Below are 26,664 nucleotides of genomic sequence, written 5' to 3' on the forward strand. Positions count from 1 at the left end.
CCAAATTTAATCTTTTTATGAATGCCAGGATCTGGAATTTTCAAGTAACAAGGTTGCCAAATGTTGACTCAACCAACAAAACTATTAACATAAAAATATATAAAATGACAGCAGATAAAAACCATACTGACTACCCAGCCTGAACATCCATACCAGCTACTAAGCTCTACAATCCCTTCCTTCCCTCTAAGATCCTCTATGCGTGTCTCATGCTTGTTTTTTTGTTAAGCCATTCCATACGTCCATTACCCTTTCCATAAAGAAGCATTTCCTTAGATTACTCCTGAGTCTATCCACTTTCACCTTCATCCTATGCCCCCTAATTCCAAGCTTCCTTTCAATTGAAAGAGACTCAGCTCTTCAGCATTTATGCCACAGAGATATTTAAATGTTTCTTAATATCCCCTCTACCTTTCTTCCAAAGTATCCATATTGAGAACTTTAAGCCTGTACCCAAATGCTTTGATGAAGACCACTGACCATTTTAGTAGCCGCCGTCAGCTCCATCCTTTTTATATCCTTTTGAAAGTGTGATCTCCAGAACTGTACACAGTTCTTAAAATCAAATAATTTGGCTGAATGGTATATTATATATATACACATATACTAGTAAAAGAGGCCCGTTTCCAACAGAAATGAAACGGGCACTAGCAAGGCTCCAGTGCCCCCTCCCTACCTCCCTCCCTCCCTCTGTCCTCCAAATTCCATGCCCCCCTACCTGCCTCCCTCCGAATTCCATGCCCCCCTACCTGCCTCCCTCCGAGTTCCATGCACCCCTACCTGCCTCCCTCCCTGTCCTCCGCGTTCCACCATGCACCCCCTGTCGTCCGAGTTCCACACTCCCGCGCCTCCCTCCCGCTCTCTCTGTGCCCTCCAAGTGGAAGCAGGACGTGTGCGGCTGGCCCTCCCCTTCATAAGTGCCGGCTGTTATTTAAAACTTCTTACCTCGTGGTCCGCCGGCAACAGTGAAGTCGAGCAGGCACGGCACGGTGCTTCACACTGCCTTCGCTTCTATTTCAGCTCTGCCTCTGGTCCCGCCCTCATTTCCTGTTTGTGGAAGGGCGGGACCAGAGGCAGAGCTGAAACAGAAACGAAGGCAGTGTGAAGCGCCGTGCCATGCCTGCTCGACTTCACTGTTGCCGGTGGAGCACCAGGTAAAAAGTTTTAAATAACAGCCGGCACTTACGAAGGGGAGGGCCAGCTGCACACGTCCTGCTTCCACTCAGAGGGCACAGAGAGAGAGGGAGGGAGGCGTGGAACCTGGACGGGAGTGGAAGGAGGGAGGGAGGGAGGTAGGGGGGCATGGAACTGGTGCTGGCTTCCCTTCCCAAGTCATCATGAACTCGGGGGGGGGGGGGTGATTCTGTGCAGACCTCCGGAGGAGGGGGGGCGTGGAACTCAGACGGGAGTGGAAGGAGGGAGGGAGGTAGGGGGCATGGAACTGGTGCTGGCTTCCCTTCCCAGGTCGTCGTGAACTCGGGGGGGGGGGGGCGATTCTGTGCAGACCTCCAGTGGCTGGTGCTGGCTTCCCTCCCCTCTCACTTCCCGTTGGTCCGCCCTGTGACGTCATCCCCAGGGCGGACCAATGGGAAGTGTGTTACGAACCAAGGCATCCAGACAGAGGTGCAAATTATTATATAGGATTAACCTTTCCTCCAATGCCATCCTTCAAGCATTTTATGGGGGGGAAAACCCTACAGAGTCTTCAATCGAGTTCACTCACAGCAAAGGAGCCAGCTCCGTGGATGCTGTGGGTGCTTGAACACCGCCATTATTGAACAAACTCCTTGGAACTGTGTCCAGAGAGAGAGAATTTCTGTTGGGTTTAGAACCCACAATCGTTTTGAAAAGTTGGTTCCTATGACCCACAGATGCTACAATTGCCAGCTACGTTCTTCACAGGTGCTCCTAGCAGTCCCACTACTACTGATAACAATGATCCAGGCCCAAAGACACTGGAGCAACACGGAACTGCACCCCAGAAAATCAACTCCTGAACTATTTTCACAGGTTTTCCAAAAGCCCATTAGAAGAGTAAATGAAGGTCTGTGCACACCAGTGAAAATCAAACAAGCAGTTTCTGGGGTTCGCTCTCTTTGCCATTTGCACCCCTCCAAATTCTACTGCATTCTCAAAAACAGTGAGGTGCCCTTTCACAAAGCATCGGTAAGCCCAAAGCGGGCTTACTGTACACTAATTCCGACCTACCGCTGAACCAACATGGCTGTCAGCGGTAGCTCCACTTTGAGTGCGCGCCATTTCCGGCACACCGGAAAAAATTTATTTTTTTATAGTGCGGCGCTAACCCTGCAGTAATCAGGCATCGCCGTGCACTGCATGGTTACCACGGGAGCCCTTACCGCTACCTCAATGTGCGGCAATAAGGACTCCCCGTGCAGGCCACCTGCAAATCTGGAAGCACTTTCTTTTTTTGGGGGGGGGGGGGGGGAGAAGTTACCTTTACAAGTACATGTATGAAATAGGACCAAATGTTGTGCCCCATCTATTGGCTTCCATTGCAGGTGAGGAACTAGTGAGCAGGGCTGAAGCAATTGGGGGCACATCGCACAGGGCACATTCAAAGTCCTAAAACTCTGTGTGCGCCATCAAGCGGGAGTAAATGTGTGCACACAGGAGGATTATTCTCAAAATGTTGCCTAAAGTTAGCTGCTGGGATAATGCTCGTTATGCGAGCACTCTATATCAGCTAGCATAAGTCCTAAGTTACGCGCCTAAGTTCAGGAGACTGACCACTATTTTATGTGTGGGGACTTCTCAAATATAGTTATCTATATCTATACTCTGTCCCAAACATCAAATGATTTCATATGTATAGAATGCTTCTTGTATCAGTTAATTTCCTTCAATAGCATAACTAACTCTCTGTGATGAACAGAATTCATTCCATCCATCAACTTCATTTAAACAAATTTTCTTTACTTTTTTCGGGGATGATCAGATGCTCCTGCTGCTCTCACCATATGAACGCAGTGTTCGAACAATTGAAAAATGGTTCACCACAGAGAGTTATGCTACTGAAGGAAATTAGCTGATACAAGAAGCATTCTATACATATGAAATCATTTGATGTTTGGGACAGAGTATAGATAACTAAGTTCAGGAGTCAGCATTTTTAGCAGCTCAATGCCTGGTGTAAATGCTATAACCAACATGCGTTATGTGTGAGGTAGCCTCTGACCTTCCTATGCCCTTCCCAGGTCCATGCTTCCTTGCAGTTGTGCGCTATGGATTTTGCACGCACAATTTGCTGAATCCTGACTAAGGGCAGAACATGTGTAGCTGCTAATTAGTGCCAATTTGCACCAATAATCAGTAGCTGACACCAATTAGCAAGTAATTATTAAATTAACTGACACTAAATAACTTGTGCGTGCAGCTTGACACGCTAAGCATCGCGTGGAGCATGCAAGTTTATAGAATTAAGGGGATAAAGGGGTCATGGATTTAATATACCACCTTTCTGTGGTACAACCAAAGCAGTTCACATATATTATATGCCAGTACTTTCTCTGTCCCTAGTGGGTTCTAAGGAGCCCTTTTACTAAGCAGCGGTAAAGCCCACCAGACAATCGGGAACTACCGCCAGCCCAAAGCAGGTGCCAGCAGCAGTTCCATCCCCAGTGCACGGCATTTCTGGCGCTCGAGAAAATAGGTCCCTATTTTTTTACTGCCAGGTTAACTCGGGAGCCCTTACCATCACCTCAGTGGGTGGGTGGTAAGCGCTCCTCCCCCCCCCCCCTACACACACACATGGCCCCATAGTAAGTGCAATCTTACCAATGGGCAATTTCTTTTTTTGGCCTTTTTACCCACTCCGGTAAAAATGGCCGCGATGCATGGTAAAAACAGCCACCGTCGCTGGCGCAGTCTCTTTTACCGCAACTTAGTAAAAGGGTTCCTAAGTTTTACATTTCCTGGGCTAATTTTTCCAAGCAGAACAGAAATACTTTCTCTTTGGTATTTGATGCACAGTTCTAAAATTACCCTCCCAAACCACCAGGCCTCAATCCGTCTTAATCTTTTTAATATTATAAACAATTCAGTTTGGAAATATGCAGATGATGATACTTTTATTGTGTCAGCATGTTTAATTCATTATGCTACTGTGTTTAGTGTAATATTTCACTGGGGCTTTTTTTTTGTAACCACTCTGAGCTTCTTGAAAGAGCAAGTAATCATATTTTAGTAAACAAATTAATAAAATTGTAAAAGCAGAAAGCCTCAGACCAAAAGGTTCCAAACCGACCTGCCAGCTCTGATTGTTTTCAGCAAGCTCCTGGGTAATTCTCCTGCTTGTTGCAACATGTTTGGACGGCTTGGTGAGGGCAAAAACAGTAAGGCTGAGAGCTAGATTGAATAAATCGAGGCCAAAGTTATGCACCAGAATGATCCACGCTAAGTATTCAGTAAACAGCGCTCTGTGACACTCAACTAATGGCAGTCAGGCAGGCAATTTTTAACAGTAGGTATTTTTAACATCACACCTAATTCCTGAGAATGCCTCTGACCCGCCTATGCCCCTCCTCCCATGGTCATGCCCCGTTTGAACTGCATGCTATGAAACTTAAGAGCATATGTTATGCCTTTGTATTGCTCCATGGTACAACCGCACCTCGAATACTGTGTGCAATTCTGGTTACTGTATCTCAAAAAAGATATAGTGGAATTAGAAAAGGTGCGCAGAGAAGGGCGACGAAAATGATAAAGGGGATGGGACGACTTCCCTATGAGGAAAGGCTAAAGCAGCTAGGGCTCTTCAGCTTGGAGAAAAGGCGGCTGAGGGGAGATATGATAGAGGTCTATAAAATAATGAGTGGAGTGGAACGGGTAGATGTGAAGCGTCCGTTTACGCTTTCCAAAAATACTAGGACTAGGCGGCATGCGATGAAGCTACAAATTTAAAAAAAATCAGAGAAAATATTTCTTAATTCAATGTGCAATTAAACTCTGGGATTCATTGCCAGAGAATGTGGTAAAAGAAGTTAGCTTAGCGGGGTTTTAAAAAGCTGGCCTCGGAAGTGTTCTCTATGCTTTGTCCCACCTCCTCTGTCCATGCAGGTGGGACACAGCACAGGAAACACTTCAGAGACTATTCAGAGGCCGCTTGCAGGAACACTGCCGAAAAGAGGAGGGAAAGACAAGAGAGGTATTGAACCAGGCAAGGGAGCAGAACTAGGGGTGGGCAGGCAGGGGTGCAGTGGCAGCAGCAGTGGGCAGGTGAGGGGACGGGAGCAGCAGGCAGGTAGGAGGATGGGAGGGTGCATTGTTTGACCCAGGCCTGGTTTTGTCTCTCGGCAACCCTGACTGTGGTTGTCCACCTGTGGTCTAACTGAACATTTTTTTCAGAGAGCAAAGAAAGATTTCTTCACTAAATACTATACTTGGGGTTCAAAAGTAGGCTGACTGTTGGGGAATCCCATGTGCACTGACAATGTTCTTAATCAGAATTGAGGCAGTGGACCTCTCCTTCCTTGTGAAGCATATAGCTTACAATATCTAGGGGATGTGGGCAGGAGTGGGTTATAAACCATTAAATTTAATTACGTTTGTGAAACAACGGCCAATTGGATTAAACTGTTTAGATTGTCAAGGTCTTGTGACTCTTGTAGTCGGTGGAGATTTCCAACTGGCTGTCGTGCACATCTAGGAAAACATTCACCCTCTAGCTTTCATTTGATCTGAATGAGTGCAGAAGTGCCCAAGTTAGCCAGTTCCAGGCAGGAGACTTTTTGGCCAGTCCTGGTTTTGAACTTACATCCCAAAGCAGTGTGGGATTTGAAGTACCTGATCCTGTCCATTCAAATCAGTGCTGCAAGTCCCATTATGCACCTGGAAGGAGCGGTCAGAAATCTCCAGCTCAGAACTGGATAACTTGAGTGGCATGTGATAGCAGTGCCAAAGATATGACTTTAAGTGCTGATGTAGGTGATTAAATTAAAATGGTGACCGTGCCAGCTGACTATTTATTTTTGTTACATTTGTACCCCGCACTTTCCCACTCATGGCAGGCTTAATGCGGCAGGCAATGTAGGGTTGAGTGACTTGCCCAGAGTCACAAGGAGCTGTCTGTGCCGGGAATCGAACTCAGTTCCTCAGTTCCCCAGGACCGAAGTCCACCACCCTAACCACTAGGCCACCAAGCCCTCAGGAGGTCACCAACAGATTGAGTTTTCAGGACATCCTTAGCTCTGCATGTCTTTTGCCTCCATTGTATACAGGGGCGTAGCCAGACTTCGGCGGGAGGGGGGTCCAGAGCCCGAGGTGAGGGGGCACATTTTGGCCCCCCCCGGCGCCAACAACACCCCTGCCATTTTGACCTCCCTGCCGCCAACACCACCTTTGACCCCCCTTCCCCCCCCCCCCACCACCAACCCTCCCCCGCCATTGAGTACCTTTGCTGGTGGGGGTCCCCAACTCCCGCCAGTCGAAGTCCTCTTCTCCGGCGCGGCCGCGTTGCTGATTTGCAAGGGCAGGCTTCTGTTTCTGTGAGCTCACAAAAACAGAAGCCTGCCCTTGCAGATCAGCAACGCGGCCGCACCGGAGAAGAGGATTTCAGCTGGAAGGTTGGGGACCCCCGCCAGCAAAGATACCCGATGGCAGCGGGGGAGGGTTGGCGGCGGGGTCGAAGGGGTTGGCGGTGGGGGGGCCAGAGCCAAATCTACGGGGGCCCATGCCCCCGTGGCCCCACGTAGCTACACCCCTGTTGTATACACCTCTATCACATTCATTAGGGATATCCTAAAAAGACCATGGCATTATGGAAAGTATTTTCCCTAAGATGGTTGTACGCAAATGAAGTCGTTAAGATTATACTCGCATCCCGATCTAAGGTCTTCCTTTCTACTTTCACTTTTATGATTGTTTGAAGTGTTAAGAGCAAAGATTTATTTTAGTTGAATATTCTAGCTGCTTGACTAACTCTTCGTTTTTTAAATTTTGCCTCTTTATCTGCCCCTTGTTCTAGCTTCCCTTTGGAAGCAATAATCAGGTAGCCAGGCTTTCCATCCCAGAGGTGGCTGTATTTCTGTTTCAAAAGTCCTTTGGATATCTGGTTTGGAAGAAAAGGGTTACACACAAAAAAAATATATCTTGTGCTACGAGCAGCCAAATTGATATGTAGAAATATTGAAATGGACAACATATTGACCTTAGATTTAATTGAGATGCCAAACACGTAATACTTGTGTGACCTCGGGCAAATTGAAACTCAAGTCTCCAGAGCAGCTTTAAATTACTAGGCCACCCGTCACTATTCTGGGCCAAGAAAATGCCTCATCTCATAAGCAGGGTGGATTCTATTCAACTCTCCATGTCTTCTCTCGGCTATTATTTCTGATTCATCTACCACAAAATCTACATCATCAACATAAGAATATATTTGCATTCAAAAAGAACGTTTATTATGGGGAACCCATTGTCTTTCTCACAGAACATGGCTGTCCTCATGCAAAGTAGGCCACTGCACCTTGCTTAGCAACAGCAGAGTCGTAAGGCAGTCGGCAACCGAAGTCAAGAGGTCATTTCAGCTACATAGCTGTCCCAATTGTATATCTTCAGTTGAAAAAAAAATGCACCGACATGCAGTTTTTATCCTTTGGTGAATCCCAAGCGTGAAAGTCAAAAGCCTCTTTTCAATCTTCGACTCACTACACCTCCACAAAAATGTTTGCTGGGAGCATGGAGATAACACACATAGGAAATTAGTGGCCTGATGGAAAACCGGGCACCTGTTTTCAAGAGTTAACCACTGGAAGAGCAGCACATATGCTACCCCAACAGGTCATGGCCAATGAGCAATGTGCATCTGATTTACTTGTTTAAACCTTGATCTGATAAGTTTGAGGTCAATTTTCAAAAAGATTAAGGTTCCTAAATTTACCCCATTGAAAATTCACTGAATGCCTAAATTTATCAACCAATTTCCACTAGATCCCTAAATATTTGGGTCCATAAAAACAGGGTGGAAATGGGGGAGAGGTGAGCATGGGAAAAAAATTAGATGCACAACATTGGGTACCTAACTTGAGGGCCCAAATCTAGACAAATGAATTGCGGGCCTTCATTTAGATTTTAGATTCCTGAATTTACGAAACCTTCAACTTAAAATATAGTCCCCTTACCAAGACACTGGCTTTTGTTAAATGATTGGGCATCACCTCTAGCTCTAGTACCAGTGATACAAAGGGAGATCTGACATTGCTGCCTGGATGTCTCAGCGCCATCTGAAACTAAACATGACCAAGACTGAGCTTCTTATCTTTCCCCCTAAACCAACCTCTCCTCCTCCCCCATTCTCTATTTCTGTGGATAACACTCTCATCCTTCCTGTCTCATCAGCTCGTAACCTTGGGGTCATCTTCGACTCCTCCCTCTCCTTCTCTGCACATACTCAACAGACTGCTAAAACCTGTCATTTCTTTCTCTATAATATCACCAAAATTCGCCCTTTCCTTTCTGAGCACACTACCAGAACCCTCATCCACGCTCTTATCACCTCTCGCTTAGACTATTGCAACTTGCTTCTCACAGGTCTCCCACTTAGCCATCTCTCTCCTCTTCAATCTGTTCAAAATTCTGCAGCACGACTAATATTCCGCCAGTGTCGTTATGCTCATATTAGCCCTCTCCTCAAGTCACTTCACTGGCTTCCTATCCGTTTCCGTATACAGTTCAAACTCCTCTTATTGACTTATAAGTGCATTCACTCTGCAGCTCCTCAGTACCTCTCCACTCTCATCTCTCCCTACATTCCTCCCCGGGAACTCAGTTCACTGGGTAAATCACTCTTATCTGCACCCTTCTCCTCCACTGCTAACAAAAGACTCCGTTCCTTTTATCTTGCTGCACCTTATGCCTGGAATAGACTTCCTGAGCCGGTACATCAAGCTCCATCTCTGGCCGTCTTCAAATCTAAGCTAAAAGCCCACCTTTTTGATGCTGCTTTTAACTCCTAACTCTTGTTCACTTGTTAAGAACCCTTATTTTATCATCCTCACTTTAATATTCCCTTATCTCTTGTTTGTCCTGTTTGTCTGTCCTAATTAGATTGTAATCTCTGTCGAGCAGGGACTGTCTCTTCATGTTCTACAGCGCTGCGTACATCTAGTAGCGCTATAGAAATGATAAGTAGTAGATCTAGAACCAGGAGGATGCTGGAGGAAGTACAGTGTTCTCACCTTGGCCACATCATGCTATTGCTCCTGTGAAAATTATGAAGAACTGAAAGAACCAAAACACCTGGACAACAGGGCAAAGCTTTCCAAATTGCTGACCTGCATAAGCTGAGCCCTCCTCAAGGACTGCAGGACTCCATACATCTGGAGTGATGCTCCCTGGAAAGAGGCTGAGATACTGTAGGATACTGCTCGCATTTCCTCACATAGCTGGTATACTGGATGACTGTACCCAAGGCCACATCGCACAGCTACAGAGCCTTACATCAGCATGTTCTGTACGAAGAATAGCGGCTGCCTTTTCCCAGTGTCTGTTCCCTAGCATTTATTTTGCCACCTGCTGATCTGAATGGAGAGGCGATCTTCCTTACAACTGCTGGCATGGATGCTGTATCCATAATGCCAGGAGCAAAAGACTCCAACATCTAAAAGCTACACAAGCTACCACTGGACAGTGACAGGTGGAATCGTATCACTGCTCATCTGCTTGTCCCAACGCTTTTGGGATACAGGAAGCATATCACTTTCCACAAATCGATAATAGGTGCTAAAGCCCTACAGAGGTTTCTTGCACAAAAAAAATATTTAAACATCTTTCCCCACTTCTAAAAGTAATTGGTTGGAGGCCCTGTCTTACAAGTCACAAGCAGCAGAATGGGGTGGGCCACAGTGGGCATGGTCCTACCAATTTTTTTCCCCACACAGTATCAGCAACCAGGGAGATGGGAGGGCAGGGACAGTCAGAGCTCAGTTTGTTTCACCCTCCCACTGCCCCTCTTACAATTTAGGACAAGCACATCAGCTGCTTATCAGTGGGGTCTCCTGCCAACTTTTCTACAGGCGACAGATGATTCGTGTGCATGTTTGACGACAGATATGTCATCATTTGGCATTGATGACACCTGTAATTTGTGGAGAAAGACCGAACACACTGGAAAGGTATTTAGTATAAAGACATCCATTTAAACTGCAACATAGTTCCCACAGCAGGTTCTAGGTCAACAGCAATTTGTGATTTTCCTCAGATGTGGGTGAGAAAGAAAACATTTCAGCAAAAGCCCATCTCAAAGAACTAACTGCTTGATAACGCGTTTTAGAAGGTAGCACAGGGAGCAATGGGAGGATCTGCTGACAAGATCTACCACTGAATGTTTGTATGCAACTGTTTATTACACAGTTCTGGGGCATTAGCAGTTTGCTTCACAAGCGATAGAAGGGCTGTTGCTGTATCAAGGATTATCTTTGGAGAAAGTTCAAATATTGTTACAGCAACTCAGGATCCCCCAAGATATGAGTAAAAATGGTTCATAGGTGGTAGTCGGTCACCAAAAGGAATACCATGGACTTTCCAGGGTAGCATCAATGGGCAGGTTATCTCCGCTGCTCTCTGCTGCCATATTAATAAGGGAGGGGATTTATTTAGAAAGCTGAGCCAACTGTTTCTACCTACCCTACGGATGCGCGTACAAATCTATCTGAAGCTCTTAAATCTTTAAGACAAAGACAAACAGAAGGTTGTAATGTAAGCACGCACCAAGATTTCCTGATCAGGTCCTATCAGCTACACAACAGACCCACTCAGAAGACACTCCCTTCCCCTGCCATGCTTTCATCACTCAACTTGGTAGCTGGAGGCTATTCTTTGCATCCACTCCTTGCACAACCTACTTCAAGCATGCAACAGTGAATTACACTCTGCCTAGCAACGGAAAGAACTCAACCTCCCTGTGTGTTCATCATGAGGCCAAAGTAAATTCCTGGGCTGTTCATTGAACAGCAATGAGTAGAAAACAATTGGTGTGTGAGGCTTTTGGCAGTACCTTGTCAGTATCAGCAATTTCATCACAATTATCACTAATCCTCATAAAATATGTAAACCTACATATATTTGTACATAACATAAGTGCATCACACATTACAAATGTATGGCCATTAGTTATGATTATCTTTGCTCACAGGTGTTGGAATTATGAATTAATCTCAGCATCCCAGCCTCACTTTTCTGTTAGAAATCTTTCACCCTTAGAAAAACCAATACGAGAACAAGCTACTTAAAAGAAAGGAACTCCTATTATCCCTCTCTCCTCTGTAGATGTAATCTTCATCTTTGTTTTTGATTCTTATTTTATTCTCCAAGAGGATCCCAATTGGTCACTGCAGCATCATCATTTTTAATTTGATATCTAGCACTGAAATTATTCAACCAAGAAAAACCAACTCATGCTGAGGATGCCGGGGAGGGGGGGGGGAGAGGAGGGGGAGAGATGTGGTCCAGCAGGTGGCAAGCAACCACTATTGACTGCCCACCTCTTACTCTTTGAAGGAAAGAGGCAGACAGGAAAGCAAGGGAGCCAAGGGTAAAGAAAAGCAAAACCTCAACTGACTGAATGCTAAGTAGGCAGAAAAAGTGAGCCTGGATGCTGAAGTGACATTAACTCATGATTTCAACACCTGCAAGCAAGATACTCAATCATAACTAATGACGATACATATGTATGTTACCTCCTTAAGGAGTGATGCATTTATATTATACACAAATACACACAAATGTATGTAGGTTTATGTATATTATGAGGATTAGTAATAGCTTTTCTAAAGGTGAAAGATTTTGCATTCTCAAACCTTTCCATCACACAGGAGAACAAGCAAGCGACTGCGGCTCCTACAGCTGAGAATCACGTTCCAGCCACAGGTTTCACATGAGTAAACGCACATTCTGTCTCACAAAATCAGAAATGCCCCTGTGCCCTGTCATTGCTTCCTAAGAGATTTTAGACCTGCAGATATACTTCAGATTCTTCCCAAAGACTGGACAAGTCAGTCCTTACAGCTGCCAAGCAAGAGGGACCCCTGGGAGCCAAAAGCATTCAGAGTTCACTGTGGTCTACATGAACAAGGACAGGCAGACAGTTCCTTGTGTACCCACAGAGGAAGGCTCCTAGCGCCCTAGAATGGTTTGAAATGGCAGAAGCCCAATTCTCTCAATAACGGTGCATTGCAGAATTCTAGTACCCCTGACGATACTGAAAAATTGTCCCTCCAGATGAGAGCAAGAATGTCTCAGAAATCATTTAAAAGACTAAAGCAGACCCCCAAGGCATCAACAAGCCTTGAAGTGTCCGACATTGCTGCCTGGATGTCCAACCGCCACCTGAAGCTGAACATGGCCAAGACCGAGCTTATTGTCTTCCCACCCAAACCCACTTCTCCTCTCCCTCCACTCTCTATCTCAGTTGACAACACCCTCATCGGCCCAGTCTCATCTGTCCACAACCTTGGAGTCATCTTCGACTCCTCCCTCTCCTTCTCTGCGCTTATCCAGCAGATAGCCAAGACCTGTCGCTTCTTCCTCTACAACATTAGCAAAATTCGCCCTTTCCTCTCTGAGCATACCACCCGAACTCTCATCCACGCTCTCATTACCTCTCGCCTTGACTACTGCAACCTACTCCTCACTGGCCTCCCACTTTGCCACCTATCCCCCCCTTCAATCCGTTCAGAACTCTGCTGCACGTCTTATCTTCCGCCTGGACCGATATACTCACATCACCCCTCTCCTCAAATCACTTCACTGGCTTCCGATCAGGTACCGCATACAGTTCAAGCTTCTACTACTAACCTACAAATGCACTTGATCTGCAGCCCCTCCTTACCTCTCTACCCTCATCTCCCCTTACGTTCCTACCCGTAACCTCCGCTCTCAAGACAAATCCCTCCTTTCAGTACCCTTCTCCACCACCACCAACTCCAGGCTCCACCCCTTCTGCCTCGCCTCACCCCATGCTTGGAATAAACTCCCTGAACCCATACGCCAGGCCCCCTCCCTGCCCATCTTCAAATCCTTGCTCAAAGTCCACCTCTTCAATGTCGCCTTTGGCACCTAACCACTTTACCTCTATTCAAGAAATCTACACTGCCCCAACTTGTCATTTCATCCTTTAAATTGTAAGCTCCTTTGAGCAGGGACTGTCCTTTTTTGTTAAACTGTACAGCGCTGTGTAACCCTAGTAGCGCTCTAGAAATGTCAAGTAGTAGTAGTAAGTGTCCCATCACACTATATCGACACCACCTCTGCTCTTTAACCCGGTTTTCCAAACTTTGCAAGGTCAAAGAACACACTTTCATGAACTAAAATCTTGTGCAGCATCAGCCGTCATACAGCAGGTAGTGTGCATATTTTATTTATATTGATCTGCTGGCTTCTTTTTCCATATTGGATTTTGCAGATCGCTTGCCTTGTTGTTTTTTGGGACCTTTATTACATTTTAAGTACAGAAAATGATAAAATAAAATTATAGGTTAGAAAACATAGAGTTCATTTCAGGCATTAAAGAACAGGGGTGGTATATAACATTCAACAGTAACAATGTAATTGAAGTAAACAAATAAAAAGGGTTCAATGTTATCTTGTTCTAGTAGAGTTTTGATGTCAGGTCATTTATGAAGGATCCTTATTGTAGGTCTTTTTGAACAAGTTGGTCTTTAGTAATTTCCGGAAGGCAATCAAGTCGTGTATTGTTTTTATAGTGTTTGGTAGTGCATTCCATAGTTGCGTGCTGACGTAGGAGAAGCTAGATGCATATATTGATTTATATTTAAGTCCTTTGCAGCTGGGATAATGAAGATTCAAGAATGTGCGTGATGATCTTTTTGTATTCCTTGCTGGTAGATCTATGAGTTCTGACATATATATATCGGGGCCTCACCATGAATAATTTTATAAACCAGGGTACAGGTTTATATGGAAGACAACTCATATGTTCTAATGAAAAGCTAGGAAAACACTCAAATTGATCTCTCTCCCTCTCCCCCCCAAGAGGCTGGAAGGAACTTCGTGAGGGGGAGGAGCTACTGCGTACAATGCAATGCTTGACCTGACTATCCATGTGCTACTCACTGCCAAGGAATTCCCCTGCTCTGGGACTTACTTAGGAAGGACAGAGGCCTATGTGACTCTCAGTCTGGAGCTCCTGCCCATTTCAGAGCCGCTACCGATGCCGCTTGTTGCTACAAGAGGCTGAGAGCAGGGCCATGTATAGGTCTGGACCAATATTCCCTCTAAGCAGAGCACACAAGCGATTGCTTGTACATTTTAGGCGCGCTGCTCACAGATTTTACATGGTTGCTCACAAAAATGGGGTTGTTTTGTGCTATATACAAAAATGCATTGCTAATACTAGTGCTCAAAAATTGTTGGTTTTTAAAACTTGTTGCTCACAGGAAAAAAAAAAATTTGCATACACCAGGCCACTCCTTAGAGGAAACATTGATCTGGACCCAAATCTCAGGCAGTGTTCACTTTTCCATGGCACACCTGAACATACCTGAAGGCATCCCAGTGCACCATGGCACGATGATTGAGTGCTCGCCCATGATAAGAGTGCTCACTCACCATCACTGAAATGAGTACCAAGTGAGGTAGAGCTGAAGGACCAGATGAAGTTTACTTTTAGGAGAAAATAGTGCATCTGATCCAAGGTTGTGATTAAGAAAATAGCTGTGATATTTGCTCTTGCCTATGGGCTTCAGTCTGTAGATGAGGGCTTTATATTACACTCTAAGCTGTGACTTTGTCTTTATATGAACATTTTGGTGATAAGTCTTCATTTGGGCTCTTGAACTATACCCCCTGCTGAGTTCTTTCGCCAAGGCAATTTGGTTTGCTCATCGTACAAATTAAGACATCGAATACCAATACTCCATCTCCTGAAAACCCCATGGTGCCTGCTTACCTGCTTCTCTGTCATGGCATACAGGTATTGGCGATCGGGGCTCAGCACCAAATCCCTGAGGATCGGACTCCCTTCATCGATGGCCACGTTCTCGTACTGTACCGCCAGGCTCCCACTGGGACTCACCAGATCCACAAGTATCTGAGGGAGAAAGAGAAAACTGTTGAGCAATGCGATTTTGTGAGTTTGCTTAATTTTCATTTCTTACTGCTGGGAGTGGGGGGGGGGGGGGGTTGGAGCCGACTCCTAATTTGGCTGTTTTTCTTTTAAGCTTTCCAAGCCCACCCTGAACACCGCATTAGTGCCAGCTCACTATTAGAGATCTCCTGCACACCGACATGTGTACACTCTATTTTAATTTTGGATGTGTTGGCAAGGGACGCTAGATTAAGCCAAAAACCTCATTTTCAATGAGACTCCAGGGAAAGGAGCTGACAGATTACATAACCAATGAATATCAAGTTACATAAATCATTCATCAAAATATCTGCAAATACATTTCTGCATTAGATGTTCAAGTAGAACAAAAAGCAATTTTATAGACCACGAGTTTGGTACAGGTATTCTCACACCATCACCCCACCAACAGGGTATAAATATCCTATCAGTACCACCCGAAAACTACCCATCCACACAAGTGTGTTTATGTTAGGGACAAGAGACGCCCTACAGCTTTAAGCAGCTCCATTATTTATCAGAGATGCGAAAACACTGAAATGTCAACTGGTTTCCACCTCTCTGATAAACAGTAGTATTGTTAACAACACCAGAACTTGTGTGCAGCTGTTTATTCCTGGGGGAATTCTGTACAACTGTGCCATGCAATTCCCCCCCCCCCCCCCCCATGTAAAGATCTGCATGTGTCACAAGAATTCAGCATGTGACCAAGAAAGAAAACATGCCACATGGCCAACAGACAATGGAGGGCTTTAATGACCTGCTTAACTGCCTCCCTGCCATCCTTTTGTCCTCGGGCTGGTCAGAGAACATAAGGAGAAAGGCTGCATATTGGGTCATGTCCTTTCCCTCTGCTGCCTAAGGCCTGACTGACTGTTTTGAAAATTACAGGATACAGTACAGCTATGATGTTCAAATCAGCTGCCTTTCTCCTCCTCTTGTAGCTTGATCGGTGTTAGAACATAAGAATAGCCATACTGGGTCAGACCATAGTAACATAGTAGATGACGGCACAAAAAGACCTGCACAGTCCATCCAGTCTGCCCAACAAGATAACTCATATTTGCTGCTTTTTGTGTATACCCTACTTTGATTTGTACCTGTGCTCTTCAGGGCACAGACCGTATAAGTCTGCCCAGCACTATCCCCGCCTCCCAACCACCAGCCCCTCCTCCCAACCACTGACTCTGGCACAGACCGTATAAGTCTGCACAGCACTATCCTCACCTCCCAACCACCGGCTCTGGCACAGACCGTACAAGTCTGTTCAGCACTATCCCTGCCTCCCAACCACCAGTCCCGGCACAGACCGTATAAGTCTGCCCAGCACTATCCCCACCTCCCAACCACCAGCCCCGCCTCCCGATCTTGACTAAGCTCCTAAGGATCCATTCCTTCGGCACAGGATTCCTTTATGCTTATCCCACGCATGTTTGAATTCCGTTACCGTTTTCATTGGTCCATCTAGCCCAGTATCCTGTTTCCAAATGAGAATTCATGTCACAAGTACCTGATAGAATCCCAAACAGTAGCAAGATTCATGCTACTGATCCCATAGACAAGTAGTGACTTTCCCCATATCTATCTCAATAGCAGACTATAGACTTTTCTTCTAGGAACTTGTCCAAAGCTTTTTAAACCCAAACCACTGATACTACTTCCTTTAGTAATGAGTTCCAGAGCTTAACTATTCTTTGAGTGAAATATTTCCTCCAGTTCATTTTAAAAGTATTACCATGTAAATGTCTTGAGAAAAAAAAATTCAATTTAGCTTTACCAGTTCTACACCACTCAGTATTTTGTAGACCTTTGGGGGTTTGGGGAAAGGGGGCAGACAAGGAAGGAGACATCTACTGCAGTTACAGGGACAGACCTAGAACAGGGGTGTCGAACCTCGGCCCTCGCCAGGTCAGATTTTCAGGATTTCCACAATATGCATGAGATCTATTTGCATATAATGGAGGCAGTGCATGCAAATAGATCTCAGGGAAATCCTGAAAACCCAACTGGTTTGCAGCCCTCGAGGACCCAGGCTGGACACCCCTGACCTAGAAGGTCTACTATGCAGAGCTGGGAGTGCATGTTGGGGGAGAGGGGGAGACTGAGAAAGAGAGAAAGCTGTGGGGAGAAAAAACTTGAGGGGGATTTGGGGAGGGGTAGCAGAGAGAGAAAGATGGGTGTTTATAGCCCAAACTATCCTTCTAGGTGGGCTACAAGGTTTAAAACATACTTGCTGGAAAGTGGGAAAAAAAGAGTACTAGGGAGGACACAGAGAACTCGGCATCTAATTAGGGCAGAGGTGGGCAACCATGGTCCTTGAAGGTCACAACCCAGTCGGGCTTTCAAGATTTCCACAATAAATATGAACGAGATTGATTTGCATGCTGTGCTTCCATTGTAAACATACAGATCTCATCCATACTCATTGTGGAAATCCTGAAAGCTCGACTGGGTTGTGGCCCTCGAGGACTGTGGTTGCCAACTCCTGAACTAGGGGCAGGGCTGGTGTTACACATGCAGAGGCCCAGGGCAGGAACTGAAAAGGGGGCCCCCAAAGCATGCCTGCAAGCTATGCCTCCTCCTTCAGCTTGAGGCAGGTTGGGTCCCCCTATGGAATGGGGGCCCAGCGCAATTGCCCTGTTTGCTCCCTCTCCTAACACCAGACCTGACTAGGGGAAGAGAAAAGGGAGAAAAAGCAGGGAGGGGGATAGACACTGGGGGCAGTACTGGGAGATAAGGAAAGAGTGGAAAAGAAAAAAAAATCAGGATGGGGGAGGCAGCTGGGGTACTGAGCCTGTAGAAAGAGCAGAGAAACCTGGCCGTGGGTGGGAGGGAGATCACACCCAGGGAGGGGGGGGGGGGGTCCAGCAAAGCTGGGAAGCAAGAGAGTTGGAGAGTGAGAGAAAGCTGGGGAGAGTTTAGTCTGAGAAGTGAGACAGCCCTGTTTTGGGGGAGGGGGTGTCAGTCAAGCCCAGGAGGATAGAAAGGAGTCAGAGATATGATGGAAAATTTTTACAGTAAAATTTTAGAAAAAAGCAAGCAGAATTTTACAAAGCTATGTGTAGCATTTTCACTCTTTTGAGCAGAATTCTCCCAGGAGTAGCAACTGGATGCTTTTTGCTGCAATGCTCAGGGGACCTGTTGAGACTCTATACATCCAGGACATCTGATAGCTCTTGCACAGTCTTTTTCCTATAAATCTTCCTTTGTCAGATCTCTCATTCCTTCTCAGCTAGTTCCCATTGTGTCCCCATATTGTTCTTTTCCAGTAATCTCATGGGTCATGTCTCAAGGCCTGCAGCAGCCCCCCTTCAGCTGACTCACAGCCCTTCCCTAGGAGATGTATGGACACTATGACCCTCAACTGCCATCAAGTCCACCCATAAACCACTTTTCCTCCTTCCTAACATTCACTCTTAGAGGTGAAAATCCCTTCTTATAAAGAATTATTGCCCTTTCCCCCAAAATATTCTACTACCACAAACTAACTTCAAGAGCATTGCCTCTCATTAACTTCAACTGTCCACTACTTAGTACAGTGAAATTTTTATCTCTTCCTCTCTGAGCTAAACCGTGTTTGACTCCATGGGGACTCACCATTTGAAAGCTTTTCTATTTTGCAGCAAGAAAGCAAAGAGGTGTAAGAAACTGTAACCATCGCCTCTCTGAGGACACCTTGGTTCAAGGGTTAGCTAACAGCTACCGGGACCTGCTAGAAAGACGTTTTCTTATGGCTGTGAGCGGCTTCTGCTCAGGGATTTCACAAGTCTTTGTGTCCATTTTATTAAAGGACTTGATAAAATGCAAAAGTGCTTTGTGGACGGCAGGTTCCATCAAAGAGAACGAAGAGAGATCAAGAGCTTCTCTTCAGGTTCCATTAGGATGAAAGAAGGGATTAGATATGAAAAGCTACACTGTGCACTAGCCTCAAACCCTTATGAACTGGGCGATTCTACAACTTGCAAACGGACTTCCGACGGCGCCTATTTTTCAAGCGATCTATCACGTTTAAAATTCACGCAGGCGCTGTCGGAAGTCCACTCTCTGCTCCCCCTGTGCCCTCAACTTGGCTACACTTCTGCCTCTAACTGCACTGCTGCCAGCAGAGGGTGGTGCTACAATATTGTGTTTTCAGTCACTAGGGATAGGCAGGTTCCTTGGAATCCTGCAGAGCTCGCCTGTCCCTCACTATTCAAAATGTGACAGCGAAACAGCACCACCCACTGGTAGGACTGTAGGTGGAGGCAGTGGCGTTCCGAGGGGCGCTGACTCCCGGGGCGGATCGCCGATGCGCCCCGCCCCCCCCGGGTGCAGCGCCCCCCCCATGCAGCGTGACCCCCCCCCCCCGGCAAAGGGACACCCCCCACCCTGGCGAAAGATCCCCCCCCGGGTGCACGCCGCTGGGGGGGGGGGGTGCCACGCACCAGTCAGCGTCGTTCGTTTCCATGTTCCCTCTGCCCCGGAACAGGTTACTTCCTGTTCCGGGGCAGAGGGAGCATGGAAACGAACGATGCTGACTGGCGCGCGGCACACCCCCAGCGGCGTGCACCCGGGACGGACCGCCCCCACCCCCTTGGTACGTCACTGGGTGGAGGACTCCCGCTCAGATGAGAGGGAAATGTTTATGAGGTGTCTCTTATAAGCGCTTGTCCAGCGCAGGAGAGAGTGGACTGGACGGGGCCTCTACACGTACCGCACAAGGCACAAGCAGGTTCCAGGGAGGTCAGAGCAACCCAGGGAGCAGGTATGAACAAGGAGGGAGCCTCTGCAGAGCTGTAGATGCCACGTTCTCTTATGAACTCCCTTCCTGCTAGCCCGCAGGGAGCAGCTGATTAGTATCCTGGCTGGAGCAATGAGCTATGATTCAGACACAGCTTTTATTACAGACTGTGCCACCCTGGGCACAGCACCTACATACTGTTTTTTCAACTGTACCTTCCACCCACCTGAAAATGACCTGCCACACTGTCCACTAGAGAAGTAACACAGTAAATGATGGCAGATAAACATCTGTACGGTCCATTCAGTCTGCCCAACAATTTATCCGCAGATTGGCTTAATCATACAATGTTATATGATGTTAACGTAGAAAACAAACCATCCCTACACTGTGCCTAATTACAGAGTGGACCAACCTCAGAGTCAGTCACACCTGAAAGCTACTGACGTCTGGATTCTTTTCCAGAACTGAATTATAAATGCGTTTGTATAGCCTGCAGAAAAGTCTCTGTAAGACACCATCTTTTTGCTTAACCAAGAGCACATCAAACAGTGCAACCCTCACTTGGATGAAAAGCACTGCAGAGAGCTGGATTATTACACCATGCCATGAGAAAACCAAGGTCGACTCAGCCCTGCTCCGCTGCCGTATGTGTGAGAAGCTAACAAACTCCATTTAATTATCGCCGCTGATTCGAACGGCAAAGCTGCCATGCTGACTCCATGCGCCAGGGGATGGTGTGAGGTTGCTATGGTAACATCATACAATTTGCAACCTCCCATGTCCAAGGGGAGCCCATGGGATGAGCCTGCAGTGTGTTTTACACTGACCGGTGAGGAAACATGGTTGCACGGCAACACCACGCCGACCACCCCCTTCCCCCTCCCCCAATCACTCTCTACTGAAACTACTGAACCACAGCTGAGCAATGACTTGTAAATTTGCTTTCTAGAAACTGCTGCCACGTTATTCCACACTTACAGCACCATGGCAATTAGACATGGTGAATTGTTTCTTATTTCAGGAAAATGTAAGTTAGAGAATTAATGAGGAACCCTGTAATTCGCCGAGTTTGTTTGGTTACAAAGGTCTCACCCCTGGTGAATTGTTAGCTACACTGGACTCTTGAGGCTAGTATGGGATATAAGCGTTTTAATAAAATGTAACGTAACATGTAATAAGTAAAATACAAATATATCTGAATTAAGAGGGCCATTCTCAAAAAACATCTAGCCAGGAAAATAAGCTTTATGGAAAGTCGCCAGCCATTCCTCAGGTAAAAGTATGACTGGGGTGAACAATTTGTGTGCTTCCCCAGGGAGAAACGATGGGCTTGGGGGAGGTTAGATCTGGAGAGGTAGACTGTACAGTTTAGGAGGTGAAGAACTTTTGTGCATGAGAGAGGAACTGGACTAGAGTGTCATCGTATGTGATGAACTTAAGGTGGCCAATCACGTAGAAAAGGTGATGGTGAAAGCTAGAATTAAAGATGCTCAGGTGCATAGGAAGAGGAATGACCAGTAGGAAAAAAAAAAGAGGTGATGATGCCCCTGTATAAGACTTTGGTCAGACCTCATTTAGAGTACCGTGTACAATTCTGGAGACCGCACCTTCAAAAAGATATAAATAGGATGGAGTCAGTCCAGTGGTCTTCGTCATAAAGCATATGGGGGCCAGTCTTAAAAGGTCTCAATATGTATTCTTTGGAAGCAAATTGGGAGAGGTGAGATATGATAGAGACATTTAAATAGTTATGCGGCATAAATACACAGCAGGCGAGTTGCAATTGAATGGAAGCTCTGGAATGAGATGAATTCAAGAAAGTGCTTAGGATCTCTAAGGGAGAGGAAGGGATAGTAGATGACAGGGATGGACAGCTTAGATGGGCCACATGATCTTTAACTGCTCTCATTTTTCTCTGTTTCTACGCATTTTCAAAACTAACAATTCAATATTTAAAATCCTCCGTCAGCATTTCTTTCTAACGCCAGCCACAGTGTTAAAAAAATATTCCCAGATGTTCAGTGCTGGCCATTATCTGGACACTGGCACTTAATAGCTGAGTAGGTTTCCCACCACCAGTTATGCAGATAATGGCGATATCCAGCACCCCTATCCGATATCCGGACAACTTAGGACAGAATTTCTGCATAATCTTACGTCAAGCCTGCAAAAAAGCAGATCCAGTTAATGCACTGAAACAGCATCACAGTGGCAGAAGAAAACAAAGATCCAGAAGTGCTGGTCACATATGCTCAGCCGCTGGACGTACGGATTAAGCCCACTGCTGGTGCTTCGCTTTATCTGGCAGCCACTGAACATCAGGTGCTAAATACTTAAGTAAGACCTATTTGAATATTAGATACCAAACAGATAATACAACAAATGTTCATTGCAAAAACAAGAGCTTAATCCAATTAATGATTTTAAAATGAGACCTGATATTGTTTCTAGATTAGCACTTTCTTCTGTTATCTCTAAGAAATAACATTATCCTGCCTCACTAATTCTTATTGATTTGACTTTTATTACTTGCCTTTCCCAAGCATCAGCTCACAGCGAGTTACAAATTCACATACTGTACAGCGGGATTTTCCCTGATCCACCAGACCTATTTACTAAGCTATGGTAAAACAGCACTAAAAGCTGTTCTGGGGTTATAAGATCCTATAAGATCTCTACCCCCCACCCCCCAGGTAATAGTGTCCCTGATGGTTCATGAGTGACCCCTCACCTCTCCACATTTATCCACTCCGCTAAGATATAAATAATAATAAAAGAAGTTAGTGGCTCTTAAGCCTTCTCTTCCCCCCCCCCCCCCCCCCCCCAAAGTCAAGATCTTCTCCTTGGGTAAAGCAAGTGCCATCTCTTTCAGAAATAGTACCCCATCTCCAGTCACTGCCCTAGCTTACATCCTAATTCTGAGGCGAGGAGAGTTTTAGAGAGAGGAGAACAACCCTTCCCACCCCTGTCCACCGATGCCATCTTTCCAGAGGTGTAGCTAGGTGGGCCACAGGGCAATGGGCCCCCACAGACCCTGGCCCCCTCTATTTTTGCCCCCCCCCCCAACATTCCCCTGCCACTTTCGACCCCCCCTCCCCCCGCCACCATAGTACATCAGGAGTCAGGACTCAGGATTCACAGAAACAGATCAGAGAAGGCGCCAGAGACCGGCGCTGAAGAATACTTCAGCTGGCAAAGGTACCTGGCAGCGGGGGAGGGTCGAAAGTGGCAGAGGAGGAGCAGCAGCGGCAGGGGGGGCGGTGGGCTAAACCGTGCCCCATCTACCTCGGGCTCTGGACCCTCCTCCTGCCGAGGTCTGGCTACGCCCCTGATTTACACCTGAGGCAAAGGAAGGTGAGGTGAGGTCTTCAAGTTCTCAGAGAATCATTAGGAGAAAAAGAATCTGAACCCTGGTTCTCAGCTCCCTGCTCTGCCCTCTAGGCTACTCCTCCATGAAGGAAGAACACTGATTATCTTTCTTTTAAGAGGATAAGTATTAGCCACATATGCACAGCTGACTAGCACTGACTACTGCCAGGGGCACAGCAACTTTTGCTGCTCAATGAAGTTTCTGCTTCAGCAAAAACCTGCAAGATGAAGTCTTAGTTTCAAGTTCTTCACAAAATTCAACTCTTTCCTAGGTGCCTACGCTCCAGATATGTCTGGACATGGAAGTGCAAAGCCAGTAGTCCTGCGCACAACTGACCAATTTCACACGCCAAAGGGAAAGGTCAACGAGACGGGTCAGCAACAGTTCAGAAAGGTTTTTCCCTGACTGCATCCAACATCTCACATGCAGTAATGGCTTTCATGCTGGAAATCGAGTTAAGATGTTCCTAACTACAGCACTTTTAAATCATACAGACAGTAAGTGCATTAGGAAAGGCTGTAGTAAGAATCGTGAGGCGCTTGGGGAGAGCAGGGGGAGCTGAAATTCAAAAGCTCATTCTCTAACACAATTGGCATCCCTGGGCTGTGACTGACTTCTCCAAGCTAACGTAATATCCAGTCAACTTAATAAAATCCCTTCAGAGCCCTCAGCACCCTCTAAGGAAATCATTTCAACATGGCAGACGAGTCGTTAACTAAAAGGAAAAAGGGGGGGGGGGGAAGCAATGGTGGCAGAAAAACCTTCGTTTATGTCCGATAAACACAAACCACTGGCTAGGACAGAGCACGGACAACAAATTCCTATCATAAAAGCACCTAATCCAAATGAACTTTTGCAGAGGGAGAGTATCTTCTGAGGGGATTCAGTTTTCTCAGGGATCGATATTTTAAGGGGTTAAACCAGACAAGAGAGGCTCCTGCCAGGTTAAACTCCGCTGAGTGACCCGGAACACAATTTTCAGTGCCACTTAACCGGACAGTATGGCTGAATATCTCCTCTGCTCTGACTGTCAAAGCACTAACCAGGTAGGTTACGGGCGGAGCATGGCTGGAGCCAGCACTTAACTGGTAACTACAAACATTCAGGGGTCCTTTTACTCAGGTGCGCTGAAAAATAGCCTGTGCTAGTGTAGGCGCGTGTTTTGGTCGACCACAGATTCATTTTTCAGCGCGCAAGCAAAAAAGGCCTTTCTTTTTGCCGAAAATGGACGTGCGGCAAAATAAAAATTGGCATGCATCCATTTTGGTCTGAGATCTTACCGTCATCCATTCACTTAGCGGTAAGGTCTCATGCATTAAAAGGGTGGTAATTATCAGCGCGCGTACAATGCCAATTACCGCCCGGTTAGCGCCGTGTGCCAGAAAATAAAATAATTTTTCTGGCACGCATAGTGGACACGCATAAAAAAATAAAATTACCACCCGGGCCAGCGGTAGCTCCGAATCTGCGCACGTTGGGCGCGCATTAGCACCTACACGGCTTAGCAAACAAATCTTTTCCGGAGATGGGAAGGCGGTAGAACGAGAGGACATGAAATGAGATTGAAGGGGGGCAGACTCAGGAAAGATGTCAGGAAGTATTTTTTCACAGAGGGTGGTGGACGCTTGGAATGCCCTCCCGCGGGAGGTGGTGGAGATGAAAATGGTAACGGAGTTCAAACATGCGTGGGATATGCATAAAGGAATCCTGTGCAGAAGGAATGGATCCTCAGAAGCTTAGCTGAAATTGGGTGGCGGAGCAGGTGGGGGGAAGAGGGGTTGGTGGTTGGGAGGCTAGGATAGGGGAGGGCAGACTTATACGGTCTGTACCAGAGCCGGTGATGGGAGGCGGGACTGGTGGTTGGGAGACGGGAAATACTGCTGGGCAGACTTATATGGTCTGTGCCCTGAAAAGGACTGGTACAAATTCAAGGTAAGGTATACACATATGAGTTTGTCTTGGGCAGACTGGATGGACCGTGCAGGTCTTTTTCTGCCGTCATCTACTATGTTACTATGTAAAAGAGCCCCTCAGTCTGCTAACTGGTTAAGAAAGCGCATAAGGACAGCTGAAAGGCTCTGCTAACTTTAACTGACAAGTTAACCAGGCACCAGTCGGAATATCGGCCAGTGCCCAGTTAACTTCTGGATTGCCACATTTACATAAAAAAATATGAATTTGCCAGATAGCCCAAAACATAGCAGCCAGGCTGATATTCGGTAAAACACGTTTTGATTGTGCTAAACCTCTCCGATCAAAACTGTACTGGCTCCCAATCAAGGAACGTATTACCTTCAAAATTTTCTCTTTGGTCCACAAGATTATCTACGGTGAAACCCCGGGATACATGTTGACTTGATATATCTTCCAACCAGAAACAGAACCAGAGCGTCACGTACCTATTTGAACCTCCACTATCCAAGCTGCATTGGACTCAGATACAAGTCAACCTATGCATCCAATTTCTCCTACCTAGGTACACAAATGTGGAATGCACTACCAAAGAGTGTGAAAACGATCCATGACCATCTAAACTTCAGGCGATCATTAAAAACCTGTTTTGTAAGGCCTACTCTAGATTCATTTTGTTCCCATGGGCCCTGCTGCAGACAACATGTGCTAATCCTTAGCAAAAGAGCCCCTTAGAAACCTAAGATACTGGGTTGAAAATTCACCTAGCATTTAGCACCCAAAGTAGAGGGCATCTAACTTTCAGATTGTTATGTATCCACCTAATCTACTTCCCAAAAACTTACCCTGCCCCAGCCCCATCTACACTGTGGGCACCGAAAAAAATATGAACTTAAACTCAGGTGGTCTGAAAGGGGAAATTTTCATTTAGGAAGATCCGGATACCAAATTCCCCAAAGGAGGTGCCTCAGTTGTTTCAATATCTTCTTTTGAACCCGTGTTTCTAAACATAGGAGTTCATATTCTGCCAGAGGCGCTCAGCGTTTTGTGGACCCGCCATCGGCATTACGCCTTGGAAATTCAGCGCCGGGCCATGTCTAGGCTTCAGCGCTGAATTTCCAGGAGCCCAGCGGTAATTCCTACACCCTACGAAAATATTTTCTATTTTTGCAGCGCCAGAGCTTACCCAGTGGTAATCGCGCCGGGTTAGCGTGGAAGCCTTTACCGACACCTTGATGAGTGGCAGCAAGTGCTCCCTCCCAACCCCAAAATGGCCGCATGGCAAGTGATTCACTTACCGCACGACCATTTCTTCCCCCAAAAAGGCAGCCTTTTACCTGCTGCGGGTAAAGAGGGCCTCAGCGCCTGTTAAAACCACACTATAATGCCAGCACAGGTTCCCTTTTACCACAGCTTAGTAAAAGGACCCCTGAGTGTGATATGTCTTATTCAACCACAATATCGCCTTGTATTTGTTTCTCTACCGGACTTGGCGAATGCATTTACGGTACTATCTAAGCCACATTGAGCCTACAAATAAGTGGGAAAATGTGGGAT

At 46.3% G+C, this 26,664-nt stretch overlaps 1 protein-coding gene across 2 annotated transcripts in view; it reads right to left on the reverse strand.

The window, feature by feature from the left end:
* The window catches only part of PLXNA1 (plexin A1), a 551,734-nt gene that overhangs the window by 238,604 nt on the left and 286,466 nt on the right, over positions 1-26,664 (reverse strand). For both annotated transcript variants that reach the window (XM_030205992.1, XM_030205991.1), the window contains exon 4: positions 14,927-15,067. In XM_030205992.1, the coding sequence (XP_030061852.1) occupies positions 14,927-15,067 (141 nt within the window). The remainder of the gene's footprint in view (positions 1-14,926; positions 15,068-26,664) is intronic.

The sequence above is a fragment of the Microcaecilia unicolor genome, chromosome 6 (genome assembly GCF_901765095.1).
Source record: "Microcaecilia unicolor chromosome 6, aMicUni1.1, whole genome shotgun sequence".
NCBI lineage: Eukaryota > Metazoa > Chordata > Amphibia > Gymnophiona > Siphonopidae > Microcaecilia > Microcaecilia unicolor.